Source organism: Wolffia australiana, chromosome 9 (assembly GCF_029677425.1).
Source record: "Wolffia australiana isolate 7733 chromosome 9, ASM2967742v1".
NCBI classification, from domain to species: domain Eukaryota; kingdom Viridiplantae; phylum Streptophyta; class Magnoliopsida; order Alismatales; family Araceae; genus Wolffia; species Wolffia australiana.
Window position 1 is genome coordinate 12,993,699 of NC_135843.1, and position 21,715 is coordinate 13,015,413.

A 21,715-nucleotide genomic window follows, 5' to 3' on the forward strand; every position below is an offset into this window, starting at 1 on the left:
AGAAGAAAGAGATAGAAACAGACAGACACATCTCTATAATAATTATACTCCACTACAAACACTCAAAATACCCCCAACAAGGATAAAAATTCAAATACACGATGGGTAGATAATCAAATATGTAATGATGAAGAGATATGAACAAATACATAGAGGAATAAACAGGGAAAAGTGAATAATGGAGACGGATATAAAGATCAATATAGAGGGGCAAATAAAAGGGGGCAGAACACAGTTTTATAAAGAGAAAAATACCAAGACAGAGAAAGAGATAGACATAGTGACTGCAAAATAGAGATTGTGACAGAGGCATATATAAAGATAAAAATAGAGACAGAGATACGATAAACATAAGAATAGAGACATCTAGAGAGCGATGGAGACAGTGTTAGAGATTGAGATACATGTAAAAAAAACATTGAGATGGAGACTTGGGTAGCAATCCAGGTAGAAAATAAATATAGAGACGTCGACGGCAATAGTGACAGTAGGAAATAAAGATAGAAATAGAGATAAGACAGACAGAAATAGATGGAGACAGAGACAAAGATTGAGGCAGAGAAAGACAGAAAAACATACAGAGAGATAGATATAGAAATAGAGATCAAACAGGAGACAAAGAAATAGACACAAATCAAGATTGAGGCAGGGCCTTTTTTCCTCTAAAAAAAAATTTGAGGCAGAGGAAGATATAGAGATCGACGCAGTGAGATCAATAGAGAGAGAAATAGAGACGTAGAGATATATAAAGAGGATAGACGGGGTGTGTGAGAGAGAAGAGAGAGAAAGTGATCAAGCTCTCCTCCTCAATTTGCACCAGAGGCCATTCTTTGTGTGAATGGTTGCCCCAGTGACTAGCTCCACAGACTCAGCCGAGCCTCTCAACTCCACGTCAAACTTCTGCAGCAACAGTGTCAAGGCGATGGTCGACTCCAAAAGCGCAAACTGGTCCCCTACGCACTTCCGGGGGCCCCCCCCAAAGGGCAAGAATGCAAAATCTGCTATTATCTGCACAATTGGAAAATTAAGATTAAGTTTGGAAATTTTGAAAAAAAATATTTGCCAGTATATTGAAGAAAAATCACCTCGTTTGGATAGAGAGCCCCCGGGCTGCGGTCTGGGTCAAACCCAGCCCAACCCTCCGTGCCGCTCTGCTTCTTGGCTAGAAATCTCTCAGGGTTAAACTCATTGGGTTGGTCCCAGTAGTATGGAGATCTATGCAGGTTGAACACCTGAGAAAAAAAAATAGAAATAACTTTTTTTTTACGAGAGAGTCAAAGAATAAACAGATAACGTTGTTAAAATGAGCTGTTGATGACTGGAATAAATTTGATGCTCAAGAGCACAAAACAAGAGCTTCCCACCAAATTGAGCATCAACTATATGAAAATTAAAAGCGTAAAATTGACAAGATCTAGAGGTGTTGTAAAACAAACACGGAAATAAAGTTTCAATCACTCACAGATATAAATAAGTCTGTTCCAGCAGGGATCGAATAACCATTTACATCACCATTGTATCCGCCTGAAATCAGGAATCTAGTTTCGTCAAAAAAGTAGAGCCATAATTTACGAACTATGGTCATGAGGCGTTGCACATGATCACATTGATTTCATGATCATTTAGCCCATGACACCATAGAAGCATAGATTAATTGTCATGAGAACAGGATATGAGATGAAGACAAACCCACATCATTTTCCAACAGAAAAGGTGAACGTTTATTTTTTTGAACAACAGAAAAGGTGAACGTTATACACCATAAAGAGATGGCAACTCTATTAGGACAAGGATAATGCAATAATTGCTCTTTTGCTTCGACCTTATCAGATGTCCAGGGAGCAAATGCATAAATGAACAAGTGATGATGTCAACAAATATACCGTGTTTAGAAAAATAAATATGCATATTATGAACAGGGTGAATATAAAACAAAAGTCGATCCTAAACGGAAGAAGAATCAGACATACCTGGTAATTTATCCTGGTTAAGGCTCCGTCTGATGAGCAGAGGAGGCTGTGGATACAGACGGAGAGACTCCATCACAATGAGCCTTATATACCTGAGAGGATAGTTATAGTATTTTCAACATTGATAATACCCAGAACCCAGTGCAGACAAATTCAAAGCCAAAAAATCTCTGCTTCTGTGTTTCGCTGAGCTCCACACAAAAGTAAGTCGAAATAAGACCAAAGATGTTTGTGTTACAACCCCGGGGTCAACGAACGAGGTTGTAGACTGGAACCACGAACTCAACAATAGTCTGGATGAAAACAAAAGCGTCTAGCGACGAAGTTCATAGAAGATAGCGTTGGGATAGGAACTACGATCACACCGAATCAGTGGATCCTCCTGGAAGGAATGGGAGGATCTCCCAAGCCAGCCTCCGTAGCTCGCAGTGCCGCAGCCTCGCCAGCCAGCTTCTTTCTTCCGCGCCCCTCCCCCTTCCTTCTCGTCTCTTTTTGAATTACGGTTGCGTCTCTTTGTCTTCCCTCCGCTGCTCTGCACGTGCGAGGCGGAGACGTTTCTTCCTTCGCACATAGGTGCGTGGAAGAGTTGTATCAATGCTCCCCTCCTCGAGTAGCAAATTGTCCTCAATTTGAAAATTCGGGAATTGGCGTTGCAGGACCAGGATATCCTCCCACGTGGCTTCAAAATTGGGCAAGTTTTTCCATTTCACCAGAACGAGCAGACCGTCCTTGGTTGCCTTGGTAGACAAGATAGCTTCAGGATAAACCTGCCATTCCCAATCAGAGGAAAGATGAGGTGTTAGTGGCGAAATAAGCTGATGATCGCCAACCGCTGGTCGCAATTGTGAAACATGGAAAACACGGTGAATTGATGAAGATTCTGGAAGATCTAAATTGTATGCCACAGAGCCGATGCGTTGAGATATCATAAAGGGGCCAAAAAAATTAGGAGCTAATTTCTCTGAACTCCTTCTTGCTAAAGTTTTCATACGGTAGGGGGAAATTCTGAGATAAACTTTGTCTCCCACTTGATACTGTACATCACGACGGTGCTTATCCGCTTGCTTTTTCATGTAAGCTTGCGATTTTGAGAGGTGACCTTTGAGTTTGTCCAATGTAGCATCTCGCTCCTGAAGCAACTGGTCCAAAGAGTCAATCGGGGATGGTTGAGTGCCGTACCGGATTAGTGCTGGAGGATCGCGTCCATACACCACCTTAAAGGGTGACATTTTGATGGCGGAATGGTAAGATGTATTATAACAATATTCTGCCCAGGGAAGCCACTTGGCATAAGTCTTAGGGCACTCCGAGGAAAAACAGCGTAGATAGCATTCGAGGCTCCGGTTGGTGACTTCAGTTAGTCCGTCCGTTTCTGGGTGGTATGACGAGCTTAATTTAATCGTAGTGCCTTGTTGTTTATGAATTTCACGCCAAAAGGAGCTGGTGAAGACGTTGCCTCTGTGGGATAACAATGAGCGGGGAATTCCATGTAATCTAACGACTTCTTTTATGAATTGATCGGCCACTGATTGTGCTGAAAAAGGGTGTTTGAGAGCAACAAAGTGGCCATATTTGGATAGTCTATCTACGACCACCATAATCAAATTGTAGCCAAGGGATGTTGGTAACCCTTCGACAAAATCCAGGGATATGTCTTCCCAGATGGAGGTTGGAATAGGAAGAGGTTGAAGTAGACCTGCTGGGCTCAAATTAGACGACTTGTTTTATTGACAGACTTGACAGTGGGATACGTATGATTTAATCTGACTCTTCATGCCTTGCCAATAAAGGTGCTGCTGAATTCTCTTATAGGAAACCGCCGTGTCCGCCGTTTTTTGTATCATGAAACTCCCGTAATATTTGGGGAATAAGGGTGGATGAACTGGGGAGCACTAACTTTTTCTTGTAGAAGAGAAGCTGGTCTTGAACTGAATAATTGGCATGTTGCTCCTCATTTGAAAGTATAGCGGCCCTGATTTTGGACAGTCTGGGATCTGCGATGATTTCTTTAACCAATACTGCCTTGTCCAGCCAGTGAATTGTTGAGATTGATAGGTTGGAGATGCTAAGTTCTGCCATAGATCGAGAGAGAGAATCGGCCACCGTATTATTTTTTACCTGCTTGTATTTAATCTCAAATTCGAAGCCCAGTAACTTAGCCACCCACTTGTGATACTGCTGAGGAATTTCATCTTGTGCATTTAGGAATTTTAGACTGAATTGATTGGTGTAGATATAAAATTTTTGAAAGAATAAATAGTGCTTCCATCTGTGCACTGATAGAACGACTGCCATCATTTCCCGCTCATAAGCTGATTTGGCTTGGGCTTGAGCCGATAAAGCTTGACTGAAGTATGCAATTGGATGGTTATCTTGGGTCAACACCGCTCCGATTCCCACGCCGGAAGCATCAGTCTCCACTAAAAAAGGCTTAGAAAAATCAGGTAAGCTTAATATAGGGGTAGAAGACAGCCTGTTTGAGAATATTGAAAGCCCTTGTTGATTCTTCGCTCCACGCGGAGGAGTTTTTCTTCAATAATTGGGTTAAAGGTTGAGCTTTAAAAGCATAATGAGCCACAAAACATCTGTAATAATTTGTTAGCCCCATAAATCCTCTTAGTTTCTTGACTTTTGTAGGTATAGACCACTGAAGAATCACTCCGATTTTGTCTATATCCGTCGATACCCCTTGGTCCGAAATCCAGTGACCCAGAAAGTTAATTCTATCTTGGGAGAACTTACACTTTGCCAGATTGACCCACAGTTGATGACTTTTTAGTAATTCAAAAACTTAGTGGAGGTGCTGTTCATGCTCTTTATTACTTTGACTGTAAACTAATATATCGTCAAAAAATACAAGGACAAATTTGCGCAGATGATTTCTGAAGATGGAGTTCATTAGTGCTTGAAAAATGGCAGGGGCATTAGACAACCCAAAAGGCATAACGACAAACTCATAGTGTCCCTGATGTGTTTTGAAAGCTGTTTTCGGTATATCTTCTGCATGCATACGGATCTGGTAGTATCCTGACTTAAGATCCAACTTTGTAAAAACTGTCGACCCATGCAATTCTTCTAGTAGTTCATCCACAATAGGAATGGGGTACCTGTTGGGAATTGTAATTTGATTTAAGGCCCTGTAATCGATACATTCGCCATCCCCCATCCTTTTTCTTAATCAATGATGCCGGGCTAGAGAAAGGGCTAGATGAGTGTCGAATGAATTTCGAAGCCATCAAGTCTTGGACCAACCTTTCCAATTCATTTTTATGCAGATGTGAATAGCGGTAAGGCCTAAGATTAACTGGTTTGGCATTTGAGACCAGGTGTATCTTATGGTCCCACAGTCTCTTTGGGGGTAGGGTATGGGTTGGAGCAAAAACAGTAGGGTAAAGCATTTCAAATTTAAGAAAAGTGGAGTTTAGTTGGAGGTGCGATACCGTCAAACGATCCGGGTTGCATGCGGCATGTAGTGCTCGGAACTGCCTTTTACTCTGAATGATGGCCTGAGTGTCGTGTACAGGAGAGACTCCGTGTGGAAGCAAATCTGGATCCAACGTGAGAGAATATATGCGGTTATGCCATAGAACCTTCAGCTTTAGTAGCTTGTAGTTGCTGCAGAACCACTCCAACGACTTTAGCCACTGTACCCCCAATATTACCTCCATATTGCAGAGTGGTATTGGTATTAAATCTTGTTTAATCTGAAGACCCTTTAGGTAAATAGAAACATTCAAGCAAAGGCCTCTAGAACGTTGAGGTACACCATTGGCTAAGAGTACGTCAACTGGCGCCCCTTGAAAAACAGGAATCAATAACGATGTTACCAAATCCGAATGAATAAACTTGTGAGTGGCGCCTCCATCGATGAGAATACGGACTCGTCTGCCCTTAATGCTCCCCCACAATTTGACTAACCCATTAGGAGCCATTGATTGAGAAAAGTGAAAAGAAAGCTGAGCCGTAAAAAGAGAACCTTCAGTGATAGGTGTCTCGTCCGTCTGCATGAGATCTTCTGTATCATCTGCTGATAAAGAATCCTGATCGCCATCCAACACCATAATAAGGTGTAAGTCCCGACGGCACCGATGTCCCGGAGCGAAACGCTCATTGCAATAAAAGCAGAGACCTTTAGATTTTCGTAGCTGAAATTCTCCTTCGGTCAATTTCAGATTACGTCTTCTATTGGCCTTATCTTGTGGGGTTTGTGAATTCGCTGGGGTTGTGGGAATAATGGGCAGATTTGCATTGCGCTGAGGTTGATTTTGTCGGCTTGATAAAGGAACTTCAGCGGGTCCTGGGTACACCAGCTTCTGATGAGAATTCCGAACTGTGTTTGGGTAGACATTGACGTCTTGACGGGTTTTCCATAAGACATCTAGATCCATTTCAGCTTGAATAGACAAATCCATGATTTCTTGAAGACCAAAAGGGCGATACCTTCGTACCTCAGTGCAGATGTCGGGTCTTAGCCCGCGCAGGTAGGCCATCTCCTTGATTGTTGGCTCTATATAGGGTAGTTGAGCGAGTAGACGCTCAGACTCCGCCCTAAAATCGTGGACTGATCCGGTTTGTGTTGCTTCCATCAGCTCTTGATACAACCCATCGGCAGATAGTCCATAGCTATTCGAAAACTTCTGCTTGAAGTCTGCCCAGTCTCGAAATCCAGCTTCCTTTTCCTGTGTAATAAACCAGTTCTGTGCCGAATTATCGAGATGTATAAATATGAGCTGCATTCTGTCGTGGTCGACCATTGGATGCATACGAAAGAAACATTCCACGCACGTGAGCCATCCATCCACATTTTCCCCTTGAAAAATTGGTAAGTCTCCACGCTTGAAACGATGATGATCTAGCCGTGCTTCATAGGGAGGACCCTCTGGGCGTCCCTGTGGGTGTCTTGCAAACTCCTCGCCCTCATCAGCTGGAGCGTTCTGTTGTGGAATACCGTTCATCCGAATGTTGATATTTGTGATCTGTTCCATCAGATGTTCCAGGAAGTTCGTCGTTCTTCTCTGAAACTTCTAAATCAGTCCTCTCGTTTCTCGGATCTTGCTCCATTCTGTGGCTTGGCCGAGAATCCGTGGCTCTGATACCACTGTTACAACCCCGGGGTCAACGAACGAGGTTGTAGACTGGAACCACGAACTCAACAATAGTCTGGATGAAAACAAAAGCGTCTAGCGACGAAGTTCATAGAAGATAGCATTGGGATAGGAACTACGATCACACCGAATCGATGGATCGTCCTGGAAGGAATGGGAGGATCTCCCAAGCCAGCCTCCGTAGCTCGCAGTGCCGCAGCCTCGCCAGCCAGCTTCTTTCTTCCGCGCCCCTCCCCCTTCCTTCTCGTCTCTTTTTGAATTACGGTTGCGTCTCTTTGTCTTCCCTCCGCTGCTCTGCACGTGCGAGGCGGAGACGTTTCTTCCTTCGCACGTAGGTGCGTGGAAGAGTTGTATCAGTTTGTCTGGGTGTTTTGACATGTGAGAGATGCCCTTTTGTAATATGCATGTTATAAAAGGATTGAGATTTGTCATAAATGGACTTTGCTTTTGTTGAGTCCCTATTTCTTTTAGGTCAAGAGTTGTATCACATCCATTTTGTTCATCGTAAGCAAAATTGACCTAAAAGAAATAGGGACTCAACAAAAGCAAAGTCCGAGGATGACAAATCTCAACATACAACAATCTGTATAATATAAACCAAAAAAAAAACAAAAGAGTTAAACTAGATAACACAAAATAAAGGCAGAATGATAAAAGAGAGATTTCACACTAGCCTATAGGTAGGTAAAACTACGTAGATCAAAGAAGCTAAAAGGATAAGAGAAGTAAAACCAAGTCCAGCGACCTACTGTAAGCTTTTCATGCTCTCGTATGTTAATTTTCCTTGGCCGAGCACAGAGTCCACTTCCAGCTGAGCTTTCTTCATCTTAGAAGGATTCTACTTTCCAGAAAAACACAATCAATAATTCATACCTAACTCAACTTTCATAAATGTCTCAAATATCTAAAATAAATAGAAAAAAGTTCCACAGTATAAGTACTTGGGCAAGAAGGAAGACAGCCCACGTAAGAACAGCGGCTGTGGTTTCATGGCCTGCGATGAGCATGGTCATCAGGTCATCTCTAAGCTGTTCCAAAAAACAAAACCTGGATTACCAACTGTCAAACTATGTGTAGAACTCCATAAGGGAAGTAGATAGATTGTGTCAGCAGACAGTCGTTTAATTTCTTATTTTATTTTATTTTTGTTAAAACCCTATAAGTCTTGTTATTGTAAAAATACCCTTATGATGGCGGATCCATCATATTGGGTCTGCGAGACTCAATAACTGTAAACCCAGTTAAATACTGGGAAACCTTCTTGAATCGTTAAGGGTTTCTTTTCTTTTGTTGAAACTGTCTCTCCCTTCCTTTCTCTCTCCGGCGGCTAGGGTTTGAACAGGTGGAGAAGCTCCACCACTGCAGGATCAGCTAGAAGCTGACAGATTGCGAGACAGCATAAGCGAGGGACGATTAAGAAGAAAGGGCAGATCATGAAGAGAAAAGAACCAAGGTGACGAGGAGTAAGGCTGACGAAAGAAATACCAATATCACAGGAACAATAGGGCTTACTACTACAGACTCAGTTGTTATTTTCTAAAGACACAGGGATTGACAAGAGGAGAGAGAAAATAGATTAAGCAGACCTAGGAATATCTCAGTAGGCGAGTCAGCTAAAGATTTATTGAAGTGGAGACAGTTATGGGAATAGAAAATTGTGGAGGATTGTAGGCATAAAAAGAGAGAGACCAGGGACCCTAAACTGCAACTTCACTAACACTTCTTGGCCACCTCATAAATAGAGGATTAAACATCTGAAAGAGAGTGAACTACCCTAGAGACAAAAACCAAAATACCCCTAGAGGGACTTATGTTCGTATTACCCACCTGTGAAACCTAAAAACAGACTGCACAGAAGTTCCTAATCCTCACACTGACAACTAATGGTGTTCTAGTTGAAGAATTCACACATAATTTATACTGTTTGCACTCACCTGTCGATCATCAACATCGACTCCACGCATGTCAACAAGGAACCGCAACAAGCTGGCATCCTAAGACAGCGAAGGATAACATGATAAACAAGATGAGTGATTTCTCAGGTTAATAAAAACCCCATACGCAGCCAAGATTGGTGATCAGGAAGGCACCTTCAGTTGTGAGTAGTCTCTTTGCTGAAGCTTTTCAACATCAGCTTCCTGACAGATAGACAAAACTTTCACACAAATCAGCAGCATATTTTCATCAATCAAATCCAAGAAGCAGACATGGCAATCACAACTAAATTCATGAATCCAGTTATTAACTCTGTTGATGAATACAAATACAGTTTTAAACAAGGGTCACATTTAGTATATCGAAAAAAGGCCCAAATTTAAAAGTTATATTGACCGTAATTTGGATTGCTACGTGGGAGAAGAAATTTTGATAAAGAATCCGCATCATCTGATTGCTATGTAAAATATAACAATAAAAAAGAGCTCATATAGACCTAAGAACCCATTCATGGAACCTTATAACGAGGAGGAAATGGAAACAGAAATGAGTAATGTGAATGTCAGATATAATATTTCTGCGCTCCTTTTCACAGGAGAACATGAAGACAGTAGAAAACAGGTAGAGACCTAAAGTAGGTCTCCATCTGGAATGATATTTGAAGAGTAGAAAGCTACAATCTTCATCAATTCTCATCGGCGCCTGTGATTCTTCTTTGGGAATTTAAAAGCCAAGTCAGATGACAAACTATTAATCCAAACTTGAGTGAACACTAAGGATCCCTACCCTTGGTAGCAGTAGAAATCCTAAAGACAAGTTGCATAAAGGGCTATTATCTGCAACATTGCCCCATAGTCTTAATGAGAGAAATACCCTGACTGGTTTGGGAAACAAACAAAAACAAAGTGCGTATTATCCTGATGGGGTGGTTTGTGTATTTTGTAATAAAATACATAAAAGGGAGAAAATATGAGAGGGAGGATTTCTATTTGCATGAGGATCTTAAAGTCCTCATGCAGGTTAGGGACACTGCATCAACATTCCCTAGCCTGTTTCTTGGAACTGCACATCCAATTTACTTAGTAGATTATTTTCTTCTTAGATGCAAGCTCCTAGGTAGTAAAGTTATGTAAGGTATAAGTTCATCAGCGGGGACATTTTTTTGTTCCAGTATGGGTTTTACAACAGGTCCCATATCTAGTAGTTACTCCATTGGCTGACGGACATAGCAACCAAAAGAATTGCTGCAGAACCCTGAAGCCCCACATAACTTAGCCATGATCTTATAAAAACAGGAGAAACCCCACTCCAGGAGAAACCTATCCTAATTGCAAGATTTCACAAACGAGTCTGTTAGGATCCTCAACCCCTTTCAAAGATATCTCCATCATTTTGGTTTAGGGTAGTTTCCCTTTTTAAAATATGTACTTCTCTGCAAAATAAGGCAAACAAAAAGCCATTAAATTGGCAAGGAAATCCTCCCAGAGGGGGTTCAGGCTCTGTTACATATTTCTGTCTCTACTTTCCCGAGATGGAGACTGATCAGAAGTCCAAAATAAGTCTTACCAGTGATCATCATTGAAGCACTAAAATTTTACATTCTTAGGCAGATACTTCCCTCAAAATCAACAGAGTAAATGTTATGATTGAGATGTACATGAAAAAAAAAAACTAGAGAGCTGAATCTAAATAGAGAATAGCTCGAAGTGGCATGTAGATGGCATATTTTTGGTGATATGAAAAATGCAACAACTGTATGAACTGCCCCGACTGAGAGAACCAAACCGAGACTAGAAGGCTGTTTTATTTAAATAAAGATATCCCATTGATTAACTTTCCATCATAATGGCCATAGTATAAAAGAGATAACCCAGCAACAGGAGGTATTTAAACCGTATAAACGAAATAAAATCATATTTTTGGCTTACCTCTCTAGTTTCTCTGGCGTTCTTAATGAGTTCATCCAGGCAATCATTAATGACTTTCAGATCGCTGTAGAACTTCCGTTGTCGAGGGACAATCCATCTGGCGAGCGGAAAATTCCAGTAGGGAATGTAGAAAGTTGACCGATGTTCCGCTTCAAAGAGAGTTCCATAAACAGCCTGTTTAGAGTAAAATTAGAGAGTAACCAATTGATTACAACTTCACGTCTAATCTAAATGAAAACCAATCTCATTAACAGCGAACCAGAGAAGTATTTCATCTCATTTGACTTACTATTTAAGCAAAGAGACTACAATCCAATTGAAGGATGCAGCAATATCAAATCTCAATTTATAGAAAACGAATATTATTCTCAGTACTCCAAACACTGAAACAATAAGCTCAGTCATATTTTCAGCGGATGACTGTACTTTTCATACTTTATTGAGATTTAAGATTTAATTTTCCAGATTAGGCATCCATGCTACTAAAAAAATTATAGATCTAATGATTGCCACCAAATTATGGGGTTACACTCCAAACTCAAAAAACTACAGTATATATGAGAAAGCGATAAAGCAAAGAAAGCTAAAAGATAATAGAAGAAGTCTGACAACAGAATGGTCAAGATGGCTGCAAAGGCATGCGTTTAAGAGCTAAAACCTTAATCACAGGTGACTCGGTTGTGACAGAACCAAAGTCGTAATTGAATACACCCAACCCAATGATGTCAAGCGCCAAACTAGAGAACTCTGCCTCAAGATCCAATTCGATTTCTCTGCCTTCTTTTTCATTACTCTCATTCAGAAGTGACTCAAATTTTGAAATGGTTCTCTCTGAACAACTGGTGAAGACCTTAACCATTGCCTCGAGGAACAAAGAATGAAATCCTGGGGTAATAACTGCAAGAAAAGAGGAAAACAATGAAAATTTATAAATATAAAGAAAAGAACTACTGAAATGCATGCACAGTACAAACCTCTTCTTCTCTGCTTCCAAGTGTCTAGATCTGCAGGAATCAGGCCTTTCCCCATTATGGGTTCAAGGATCTCGGAAAGCACTCCCTGGAAAGGTGATAAACATGTGACTCTGTATTCTTATCTAGTATCTTTATGCTTTAGAATATCAAAATTAAACCAACACAATGAGCGAAAAAAACAGTTCCACATTATGAATTTAAACGCCTGATTTCTCTAATTATTTTTCCAGTCTATAAATTGTGAGTGACTACGGCAAAACATAGGAAAAGATTAGGTGAGCCTAAGTAACTAGACTCAATAAAAGCAAGAACATGAGCATGTGAAGCATTGGTTCCCAGAAACATGAGTTCTCTAATTCCTTTTGAGGCATGGCGGAATTTAATCTCTCTCATAATTACTGCGGAAATACTTTTTATCTTAATTAGACTGAAAAATCTCTTTGTCATGGCTTTTGCTTTTCTGTACCATAAAAATATACTTCTTTTAATTCCTGGATGACCAAAAAATATCACAGGAGAAGTATAGAAAAATAATGAATTATGCAGCCAAATGGTTACCAATTTTTTGTAGATGTTAATAAATTATACTCGAGCTCGGATATGTTCTTAAAGAACCCAACCTTAAACTCAAGAAAAATGATAAGGATTCCAATCCAATTCAATCCAATACCCAAATGAATTCCATAGCTCTTTTCTGTATGATTAGTGTTCATGGAATGAGTCTTTTCTTCCATGGTGTCAGAGTTGCAAAGCAAGACGACCAAAGTATCTTTTCAGATCGTGTTATAGTCTGAAAGTATTCTTCAAGCGAAATGAACTTGATGTTGTGTGAACCACCTTTACTCTGGTCAATGATGAATGAAAATATATTTTTACACAAATTTACCATGACTGTTAGCCGCGGCGTTAACAGTGGCTCTCAAGTACCACTGAGACTGTATAAGGAAAACCTCAGCTTACCTCATATAAGGGTTTTGTACAAATAAGGGTGCTCTGGGTGGTATGGCTGCATCATAACGAGGTGGTATTCATGCAGAAGACGGCTTCCGTGGAGAATGTCATTCAAGAGATTAAGGCACTAAAAATTTTTCGATTTGGAGGGAGGGGAACAGCAGACCATTTTGGTCATTTTGATTATGGATTGTACACATCTTTATATTTTAATGGCATCAGGTTGACCAATATTCTGGGTGGTCTTCCTTATCTTATTCTTTTTCAAAAAAAACAGGGTTTTGTACAAATCACAGATACAAGAGTTGGGCCCATTCCAAGTCATACGTGGTCCTGGAATGAGAAAGACATAAAATGGAAATAATATTGAACCGTACTGGCCGGTCCTCTAATGGTCCAATACCAGGTTACAGAGAGAAATATAAAGACAGAGGTAATTTAGGTGCCTCGGTGTAACAATGTCCCTGAAGCTTAGTCTGGATGCTGTCCTTGCGTGGAAACTATCCCGTTGAAGCTGGAACCAGGTTATCTCATAGTAGCACGTATACACTTTGATCAGAAGACCCCACAAATTTAATTATGACTAGACCTGCTCCATTCTTTCCCTGATAAAGTGATGGCTAACCTCAGGGTGATTAGTATGCTCAAACTGTACAGAATTATGAGAGATACCGATAACTGACATATGATCACTGAACAGCTGAACAGGACCATCAATCTGGAAACTCAGCTCCTGGAGAATCTGTTGCACCCAAAGCCACTCACAGATACTGTGGCTAAGGAACTGAACTACGACTCTACTGGACCGAGAGACAAACTTTTACTCCTTTTTTCTCCAGCTCACATGTTTTCCACACAGATCACTACAGTACCCTGATGTTGACCTTCAATCTACAACTGAGCCTGGCTAGTCATAATCCTCATACAGCTGCATAGATTTATCATTATTTTTCAGGTAGTGGGTCTGCTGCCGATGAGTTTCCTTTAGATATCTCAGAACATGAACTGCAGATCATTGATAAGTCTCACAACGAAGACGCATGAATTGACTCAACAAGCTCACTGCAAGAAAAATCTCTGGACAGATATGATTGAGAAACAGATTAATTTCCCAATTAACATTTAATATGTCCGGATCCACAGGGCTCTCTCCGGTGTACTCTCAGCATTGTACTAGGGTCTGTAAAGTCACTTGCAACCCAGCAACTTCTTATCAGCAAGGGAACCAAATCCGTTGTAAGGCCACCGTTTCATCTTACATAGCTTTGTGCCACTGATCACTGGCAAGCGCCTCTGCCACTGATCTGGGGACAGCTGTAGTTCCCACTCTTGAAAGCATAAGGAACACTTAGTAACTTATACACAGGTGCTCATTAGACCGAAAATTGGAGAGGGGATACAGTGGTTGCTTGGTGCAATAAGCCAGAGAGAATCCTCCTCATCGTTTTGGAGACTGTTAGAACTCCAAAATGCACCAATAAATTCCTTTTGCAATCAACCAATCGGAAATCTTGAGAGATACAAAAAATGGAAATGTTTGCTTACAACTTGCAGAGGGAGATAATTAGGAATGGGAGAATAACAGTAGTAACCATAAGCAAGGGAAACCAGATCGATATATCAGGTAGAAATGTAGGATGCTGAATCATCTGCTCCCTCCAAGGATCTGAGCAGGGAGGATCTCCCACGGGTTCCCAAACCAACTTTCTTGGAGAAAAATACCCAATAGCTCCTTCATGCGAACACCCCTTATTAATAGCACACATACCCTTTTGTATAACCCACAAACAAAGATGCATTTAAAATTCTAGAAGATGCATCTTAGGAAGAAGTTCCATCTTCAGCTTGGCACCAGTTAACAAACCTTCTTCCCAGCAAAGTTTGCAACCTGTAAATGAAGTAATAGGGTCCTGACTGTACCTACAAGGTATCTGATACCACTGAAGTGAAATATTGAAGAATAACTGGTCAAATAGAGTCAATAATGATCCAACTCCAATCCAAACTCATATCAGCCTTTATCCAAGTGAATGATAGAGAAAAGAGGAAAGATAACAGATGAGCATAGGCATCTCGATGGGCTCCTCCTGGGGCAATGGTGGTGTCTCGCACTCTATCATCTCACACAATGCTGTTTATTCAAAAACAAATCATCTCACACAATGCTTATATGACCCTGGCCACTTCAGATTTTGCCATCAGTAAATAGACCCGCATATTCCAAGTGTATTCATCAATAAAAATATGAAACCAGAGTACCCCAGACAAACCCAAAACAGGTGCCGGTTCCTACACATCATTACCTATGTCATAGAAGGGAATCGAGGTAGAGAGACCACTATGAACAAACCAAGTTCCCTTGTTTTTGGCTAATTAACAAGCATCAGACAAAAATATTTTGACATCAACCCTAGCAAACAATGAAGGAATTGAATGTCTGGTCTTCACTTTTGATGGAAAATAATCCACTCTCTTCACCTCGTCTGCTCTTCCTGCCTCCAGCGTTGACTTCCAGCCATAAGAAAATTGTAATCACAACTGTCCATCAAAAGGAGTCCACCTGTGCTACCTTTTTTTGAAGAAATTCACCTGCTCTGCTTGCAGATGTAATCTTCCTCTCCACCATGTTGTGATAAAGGAAACAATAAGAGTCATTTAGAATGAATGAGCATCCAATATCAAATACTATCTCTGAGATGAGATCAAATGTGTCCTCAACAATGCCACATGCAGAACTTTGCTGAGAACACCCTGCGCATCCAATGACATGTCAGTCACTGGGACGACACTCCCACCAGCAGTAATAAATTTTGTTCTTCCCCACTTCTGACATAGCTGATAAACTGATGGTTGTGAGGCATTATATGGTATCCTGTTCCTGTGTCAAGGATCCAGGAAAGAATATAATTTGATAGAAGCAAAAGAGCTAAGAAAAATACGGTGCTCTCAAGAGAGTGTAAGAGAAATTGTGCCACCTGTACCCTCCTCAGTGGTTCTAGCTCCTTTGCCTGTTGAGGAGAAGTAACAACCTGGCTAGGTTGAGTTGATCCCCATCATCTCAGGGTTTTTTGCCATGTATACTTTAGGCTGTTCCCCTTGTTTAGGAGGGTACCCGTGGATTTAAAACTATGTTTCCTTGGTGTGATGATTTGGCTTGCAATGAGCACAACATCGGTTGTGTTTTGCATCTCCCCTGATAATTGAGTTATTCTCCTCTTTATCTTTTGGATCACCTTGTCCTTGTGCTGCAGATAGGTTTGATATAGATTTCAAGACTCTAACATTGCAGTGGAATCTCCTTTGTCATCCTGGGTATGTAGACTGAGTCTGCCATCTTCTTCCATTAGTATATGGATAGTACAACTGAGCTCAGAGACTCACTCCCCATAGATCATTTGCTTCCTAATGTCTTCATAGACAGGATGCAACCATGTGCATATCAACTACTTAAATGTAAAGGAACACTCACTATTTTTACTGGCCAGTAAGTGCCCACATCCTCCAGAGGGATATGAACACATACGCTTCTGTCATAATAGATCTGTCCCCCTGGTTCAGCCAATGTGGCCAGATGTTTCTATGCTGGGAACATTTTTTTGAACCCAATCTGAAAAATGCTTCACAGTATCCATGTATAAAACACTATAATACACATCGGGGAAAATGGAACCACAAAGCCAACCATGAATAAAGGCCTCCGCAGCTTTCCAAGCCTCAAATCTAGTATCGTCATTTCCCACCAGATCCAAGACTAGGTGCTTACTCAGAATCCTTACTTCAGCATCCTCATAATGAAATGATGCCATTGGTTGACGCTCTTGCCAGTAAACTTAGCCTTCTTTGGGGCAGGATATTGATGGCGAAGAATATTCATTGACAGGTAGAGCATTGCTACGGGAATTCCTCATACATATCTGGAAAGGAGAAAGAAGAAGATTGGACTCACACAGGGCTCTTCAAGCCACGTGTGAGACAGGGGATGAGAGGAGACTCCGCCCATAAATAAACGGGCATCAGGCAAATAGAAGAGGCAGGAATTCTTGAAGTCTGCTGACGCAGAGCTCTGGGCTGATGATCAGGAGATCCTCCTAATCCAGAGAGTCGTTAGGCTGATTTGGCTTGCACCTCGTTCTATGCGTCCCCTCATTCCCTCCCCGATCTCTTCTGAATTCCCTCGATCTTTCATTTGCGCCCGTCTCCATCTTGTGATCCAACAAAATCTTGCCGTTTTGGGAAAATTCTTGGATTCCATTGAGGCCACGTTTACATTTGTCATTGGCCCTACAATGGTCTCTCAGTATCTTTCTAAGGGGGGTCCATATCAAGGGGGGTCCATATCTTTCTAAGGGACATAAAGAAAGAGAGGGTTAATGTTGGCGCCTCTTTGTAACAATGACAAATATGTTCCACCATCATAGGTGTAACCTTGAAATTTGTGATACAAACCTGGTAGTTCCTATCCGCCTGAGGAAAATACCAGCTAGAGATCCTTTGAAGTAGAGAAGATCTAAAGAGGAGGGAATGGGACTTCAGCACAAGATGGGATGGGACAATGACTCTCCCAAAGAACTTCAACTTACATTCAACATTTATAGGTCGTTGGAGGCCTAAATCTATAAAACAGAAAATAAATGTTTAAGGGAAATTTATGAAATGCCCTAAATGGGATGAAGTGATACAAAACTATGGGACTGGCATCAATCTCTTGACTGGAAGCCTTAGGAGCTACAAAATGGTAACCTGTAGGATCCTAGTAATGCTTATCATCGCTTAACACTAAAAACATGACCGACATTTTCTGTTTTTTGTCTCACCTCTTTCCCTCATTCTAGTCCATCTCCGAGTGCTTCTTTCCTCTTTAACTCTGGCCGCTGGATGGGACAGAAGACAAAAACCATTCAGGCAAGAGATCAGGACAGCACATTGGATTATCAATTTAGCTCTGTTGTGCTTCAGATGGATCAATAAAATCTGGATGAAAAATAATATCTTTTACAAAACTATACCCCCCATTGGTATCTTTGGAACTTGAGCCTATGCAGGCTTTTTGGCCTTTTGTTGTTTGGGTAGTTTTCCCCTTCACTAGATAACATGTGGAACACTCCCTTAAGCAGGGCATTCAAGAATCAAGAGGTAATGATTTTGTTTAAGTCAACCTCTCCTCAGATTCCTATCCGTCTTGTTTTCTCTCCCTCGACCATCAAACAATCCTGTGATTGACTAGTTGGATCTTCAGCCATCATTCCCCCTATCCCAATCTGTACCTCCTCCTCGATATGTTTCTTCTTCCTCACAACTTGCTCATTCCCTTCCCCATAGTCATCACTCCCTCATTGCCACTTGAGGCAGCTCATGACATGTCGATCCAAGCTAGCTATGTTCAACCCCTCCTCTTCTTCCTTCCTCAATATGAAACTGAATCAATGTTCCTACCAATGTGATACAATCTCCACTCCCTGTAAGTGTATTGACAGCCACTAGAGCAAGATTACTGCCCCCTCAAATGGATGCGACCCTCCTTCTAAGGGAGAGTCAAGAAGATGTAACCACTTGGAGGATTCGGCATCAATGGTGAAAGAGGAAGGGAGCCGGATGTGCAGTGGCTGTGCAGATTCAGTGGGGGAGATGCTTACCGGTGCTGATCTGGGTCTTATCCCGCCACTGCCACACTGTGATCTTTCATTCACTCAATCTAGCTTTCTTTCATTCCCTTTCTTTCCCTCAATCTAGTGAAGAGGTTGAAGATTGCATCAAACTGGGTTTTCCTCTTGGGACTGATTTGTGGTCTCGTTCTTGGAATCCCTTATGGTTTGTTCCTTATTCTTCCCTTTTCCCATTTCCATTTCATGTTTGTGAACTGCTCGCCTGTTCGTGAAACGTTCGCAAACAATGTTCGTGTCAACATTTTATTGTTCATGTTTGTTTGCGAACGCACACACATTCGTGACTGAACGAAACTTTTTCCCATGCCTAGTAGCAGTTAGTAAAAGGGTTTGTCCATGCCAGATTGCTATGGCATTTCCAAGAGCTCCATGCATGGTCTCCTCTCGTAGAATGCTAAGAGTCTTCAGTCGCTTCTTGATGATCATTTAGATGCCATAAGATCTTCAACGAAATGCTCCCTAACCAATAATCAGGCTAGGTTTCCCATTTTTCTTCCTGAGCTCTGTATGTAGATCCGCCAGTTAAGGGCTGGTCATTTTTCTTTGCAAGTCTACCCATTGCCCATGGATTCTAAGATGTTTGGATCATTTCTCGGCCCAGAATGCTGAGCAACTAATCATGTTTAAAATTCTAAGAGCTCTAGCTCAAACCTCCATTTACGATGTAGCAGATTTCATTGTGGCAGGCTGTTTCAAAAACTCTATATTGATAAAAGGTTGTTTTGGATTTTAAAAAAGAAAGTTCATAGTAACTTGTTTTTAATGTATTCACTATGTAAACCATTGTTACCCTATGACAACTGGCGGCCTCCATTTTCTACAAAATATTTTCTCTTCGAGTCTATATGCAAGGAACTATTACTTAAATCTCCATCACTGCTCCCGCATCTAGGGAAACATGGTAAATCTCAAAGAAATGATAGGGGACGAATGTAAATTTTTTTAGAGCATAGGCCCATCACTAATATGGTTCCATTATTCTTGATAATTCACCATGTGTAAAACGCAATGATTCGAACACCTAGAAACTTATTATTGCTGATTTCCAATCAACTGACATTGGCGTGAAAAGTTTGGGTCAGTCGTGAGGTCATATAATCAGTATCTAGTCTTAGGTTAATAATCCTGAATCATGAAATTAGAGGACTAAGTATTCATAAAAAGAGCTCAGAGAGATTTCGATTAGATGGAACAAAGCATGAATATAAAGGCACACCTTGTCATAAGAAAATGCATTCTCTCGTAGAATGTGTCTTGCCACAATGGGATCTGATACAACCACAAATGACTTCGGCCCAAAAGCAAGCTTATATACAGAACCATGCTGCCAATCAGATAACAACGACCCATTATCAAGGTGCTATGGAACGAGGAAGTGATTCTTAAATTGCATCAGTTGCAACATCAAAAGAGGTTGAGGGCATATGATGAGAAGATAAGCATTTAAGTAGTAATGAAATAAAAAGCAGAATATTCATCATAAAACAGATGCTATAAGATTGCAGAGACCATCTTACATTTAAGCATGCATAGGAACCAAAAAGCAAGTAATATGATTCACTTGATCAGGATCACTTAGGAAGAGGTATATTGTCAATATTTGAAGAACCTTCATAGATTTCACGCTTACGAGCTAGCGATCTCATTGCAATCTAATTCTTTATTCTATGACATTTAAGTTGTGTCATTTTTCATCTGCCTTTAACACAGGGGAAATCATTTTTCGATGGCATAATCAAATAAAACATTTAATAAACATCGCAAGGAAATATCTAATTTAAAAATATTAAAATAAGCTATTTTATGACCTCCAAAGGGATTTTATTTGACTTTGAGTTTCACATTGTACGACTACATCACAAAAGTAACTCCATGCTTGTAAGGAGGAAGCATTAAAAAATTAAAGAAGTGAGAGAAGGAAACAATACCTCGAGGAACCAATCATAGAGGGAGAAAAATAGAGGGCGCCCAAAGAGGTCAGTCACTGCGCCTTCAGCTGTTGGCATTGAACCAAGAGCTGATCCACTTAATAGATTAGTCAAAAGATTGCTGGCATTGTCCAACAGAGTCCTCTTCGATTGATCTTCTTTGGTAGTTGACTGGCATCTGAAAGATTACAGCTATCATAGCTGAGTCAATTCAAACATTTTCCACTCAATTTCACAATCTCCCAGAGAAGAAACACGAAGAAAACAGTTTACCATTTCCCCATTCTAAATTATTTTTCACAGCAACCTAAACGAGAATCAGGAAAATGGGTTGTTTGATTCCGTTAACCTGAAGGCAGTACATAATTCGCGAGCGATCAAACGACTAACAGAGAAAACAAAACAATAACATATCGTCACCTATTTCTCCCCGACCCACAAATTCCGGCAGCAAAAAACGAAGATTTTCGAAGAAAATCAAGCTCGCAGGTCATCTTGGAGCGTAAATCCTTGAAAATTACAGAGAAATTCGAGCAGCGAAGATGTTTATAATCACAGGAGTCACTGAGATCAAGACCTTATCGTCAATTTTGTGCGCGAAGGAGAAGGGGAGCCCCTTGAGAGGTTCTTGTTGGTGAGTCCGCAGCCGAGCAGCGGAGACTGCAGCGAAGCCACGGCAGCCACCATGGCTAACGTAGACTGAGGAAGGAAGGAAATCTGGCAGGGAATTGGCCAAGTTTATATATCTTCTGATCTTCCCCATTATCTGATATTTTAGAGAGAGATGAAGATAATTTTGGATATGAATTTCTAAGTTCTAACACATATTTTTAGTAAATATTTATATTAGACAATTGGGATTGGATTTGATCCATACAATGTTTGATGGATGGAAAGTTTTAATACAGTAATTTAGAATGTTGGATATGAATTTCTAATACATATGTAGTCAATATTTGTATTACACACATGGGATTGGATTTGATCCATCCAATGTTTGATAGGATTGAAATTTTGCATACACTAATTTAGAATTTTGGATATGAATTTCTAATGCATACCTTTAGTAAGTATTTGTATTAGACACTTGGGATTGGATTTAATCCATCCAATGTTTGATAGGATTGAAATTTTGCGTACATTAATTTAGACTTTTGGATATGAAATTCTAATGCATAATTTTAGTAAGTATTTGTATTACACACTTGGGATTGGATTTGACCCATCCAATGTTTGATTGGATTGAAATTTTGCGTACATT

The 21,715-nt window shown here is 40.6% G+C and overlaps 1 protein-coding gene across 1 annotated transcript; it reads right to left on the reverse strand.

Moving 5' to 3' along the window:
• Positions 1 to 626: 626 nt before the first annotated feature.
• CYP97B3 (cytochrome P450, family 97, subfamily B, polypeptide 3) lies at positions 627 to 21,179 on the reverse strand. Its single transcript, XM_078580745.1, has 14 exons — positions 21,032 to 21,179; positions 20,455 to 20,632; positions 19,743 to 19,850; positions 11,913 to 11,997; positions 11,597 to 11,835; positions 10,939 to 11,112; positions 9,166 to 9,213; positions 9,010 to 9,069; positions 8,017 to 8,103; positions 7,825 to 7,913; positions 1,971 to 2,062; positions 1,463 to 1,524; positions 1,086 to 1,232; positions 627 to 1,008 (listed from the first exon to the last, which is right to left on the reverse strand). Exons 1-14 carry the CDS (start codon positions 21,139 to 21,141, stop codon positions 793 to 795), a joined length of 1,695 nt encoding a protein of 564 aa, XP_078436871.1. The 5' UTR covers positions 21,142 to 21,179; the 3' UTR covers positions 627 to 792.
• Between the last annotated feature and the right edge of the window lie 536 nt (positions 21,180 to 21,715).

Coding starts and splice junctions, on each gene's coding strand:
- CYP97B3 (XM_078580745.1), bottom strand. CDS start 21,141: ATGGTGGCTGCCGTGGCTTCGCTGCAGTCTCCGCTGCTCGGCTGCGGA. Junction 11,836..11,912: donor TTGGAAGCAGAGAAGAAGAG/GTTTGTACTGTG, acceptor CTTTTCTTGCAG/TTATTACCCCAGGATTTCAT. Junction 1,233..1,462: donor GAACAGACTTATTTATATCT/GTGAGTGATTGA, acceptor TTTTTTTCTCAG/GTGTTCAACCTGCATAGATC.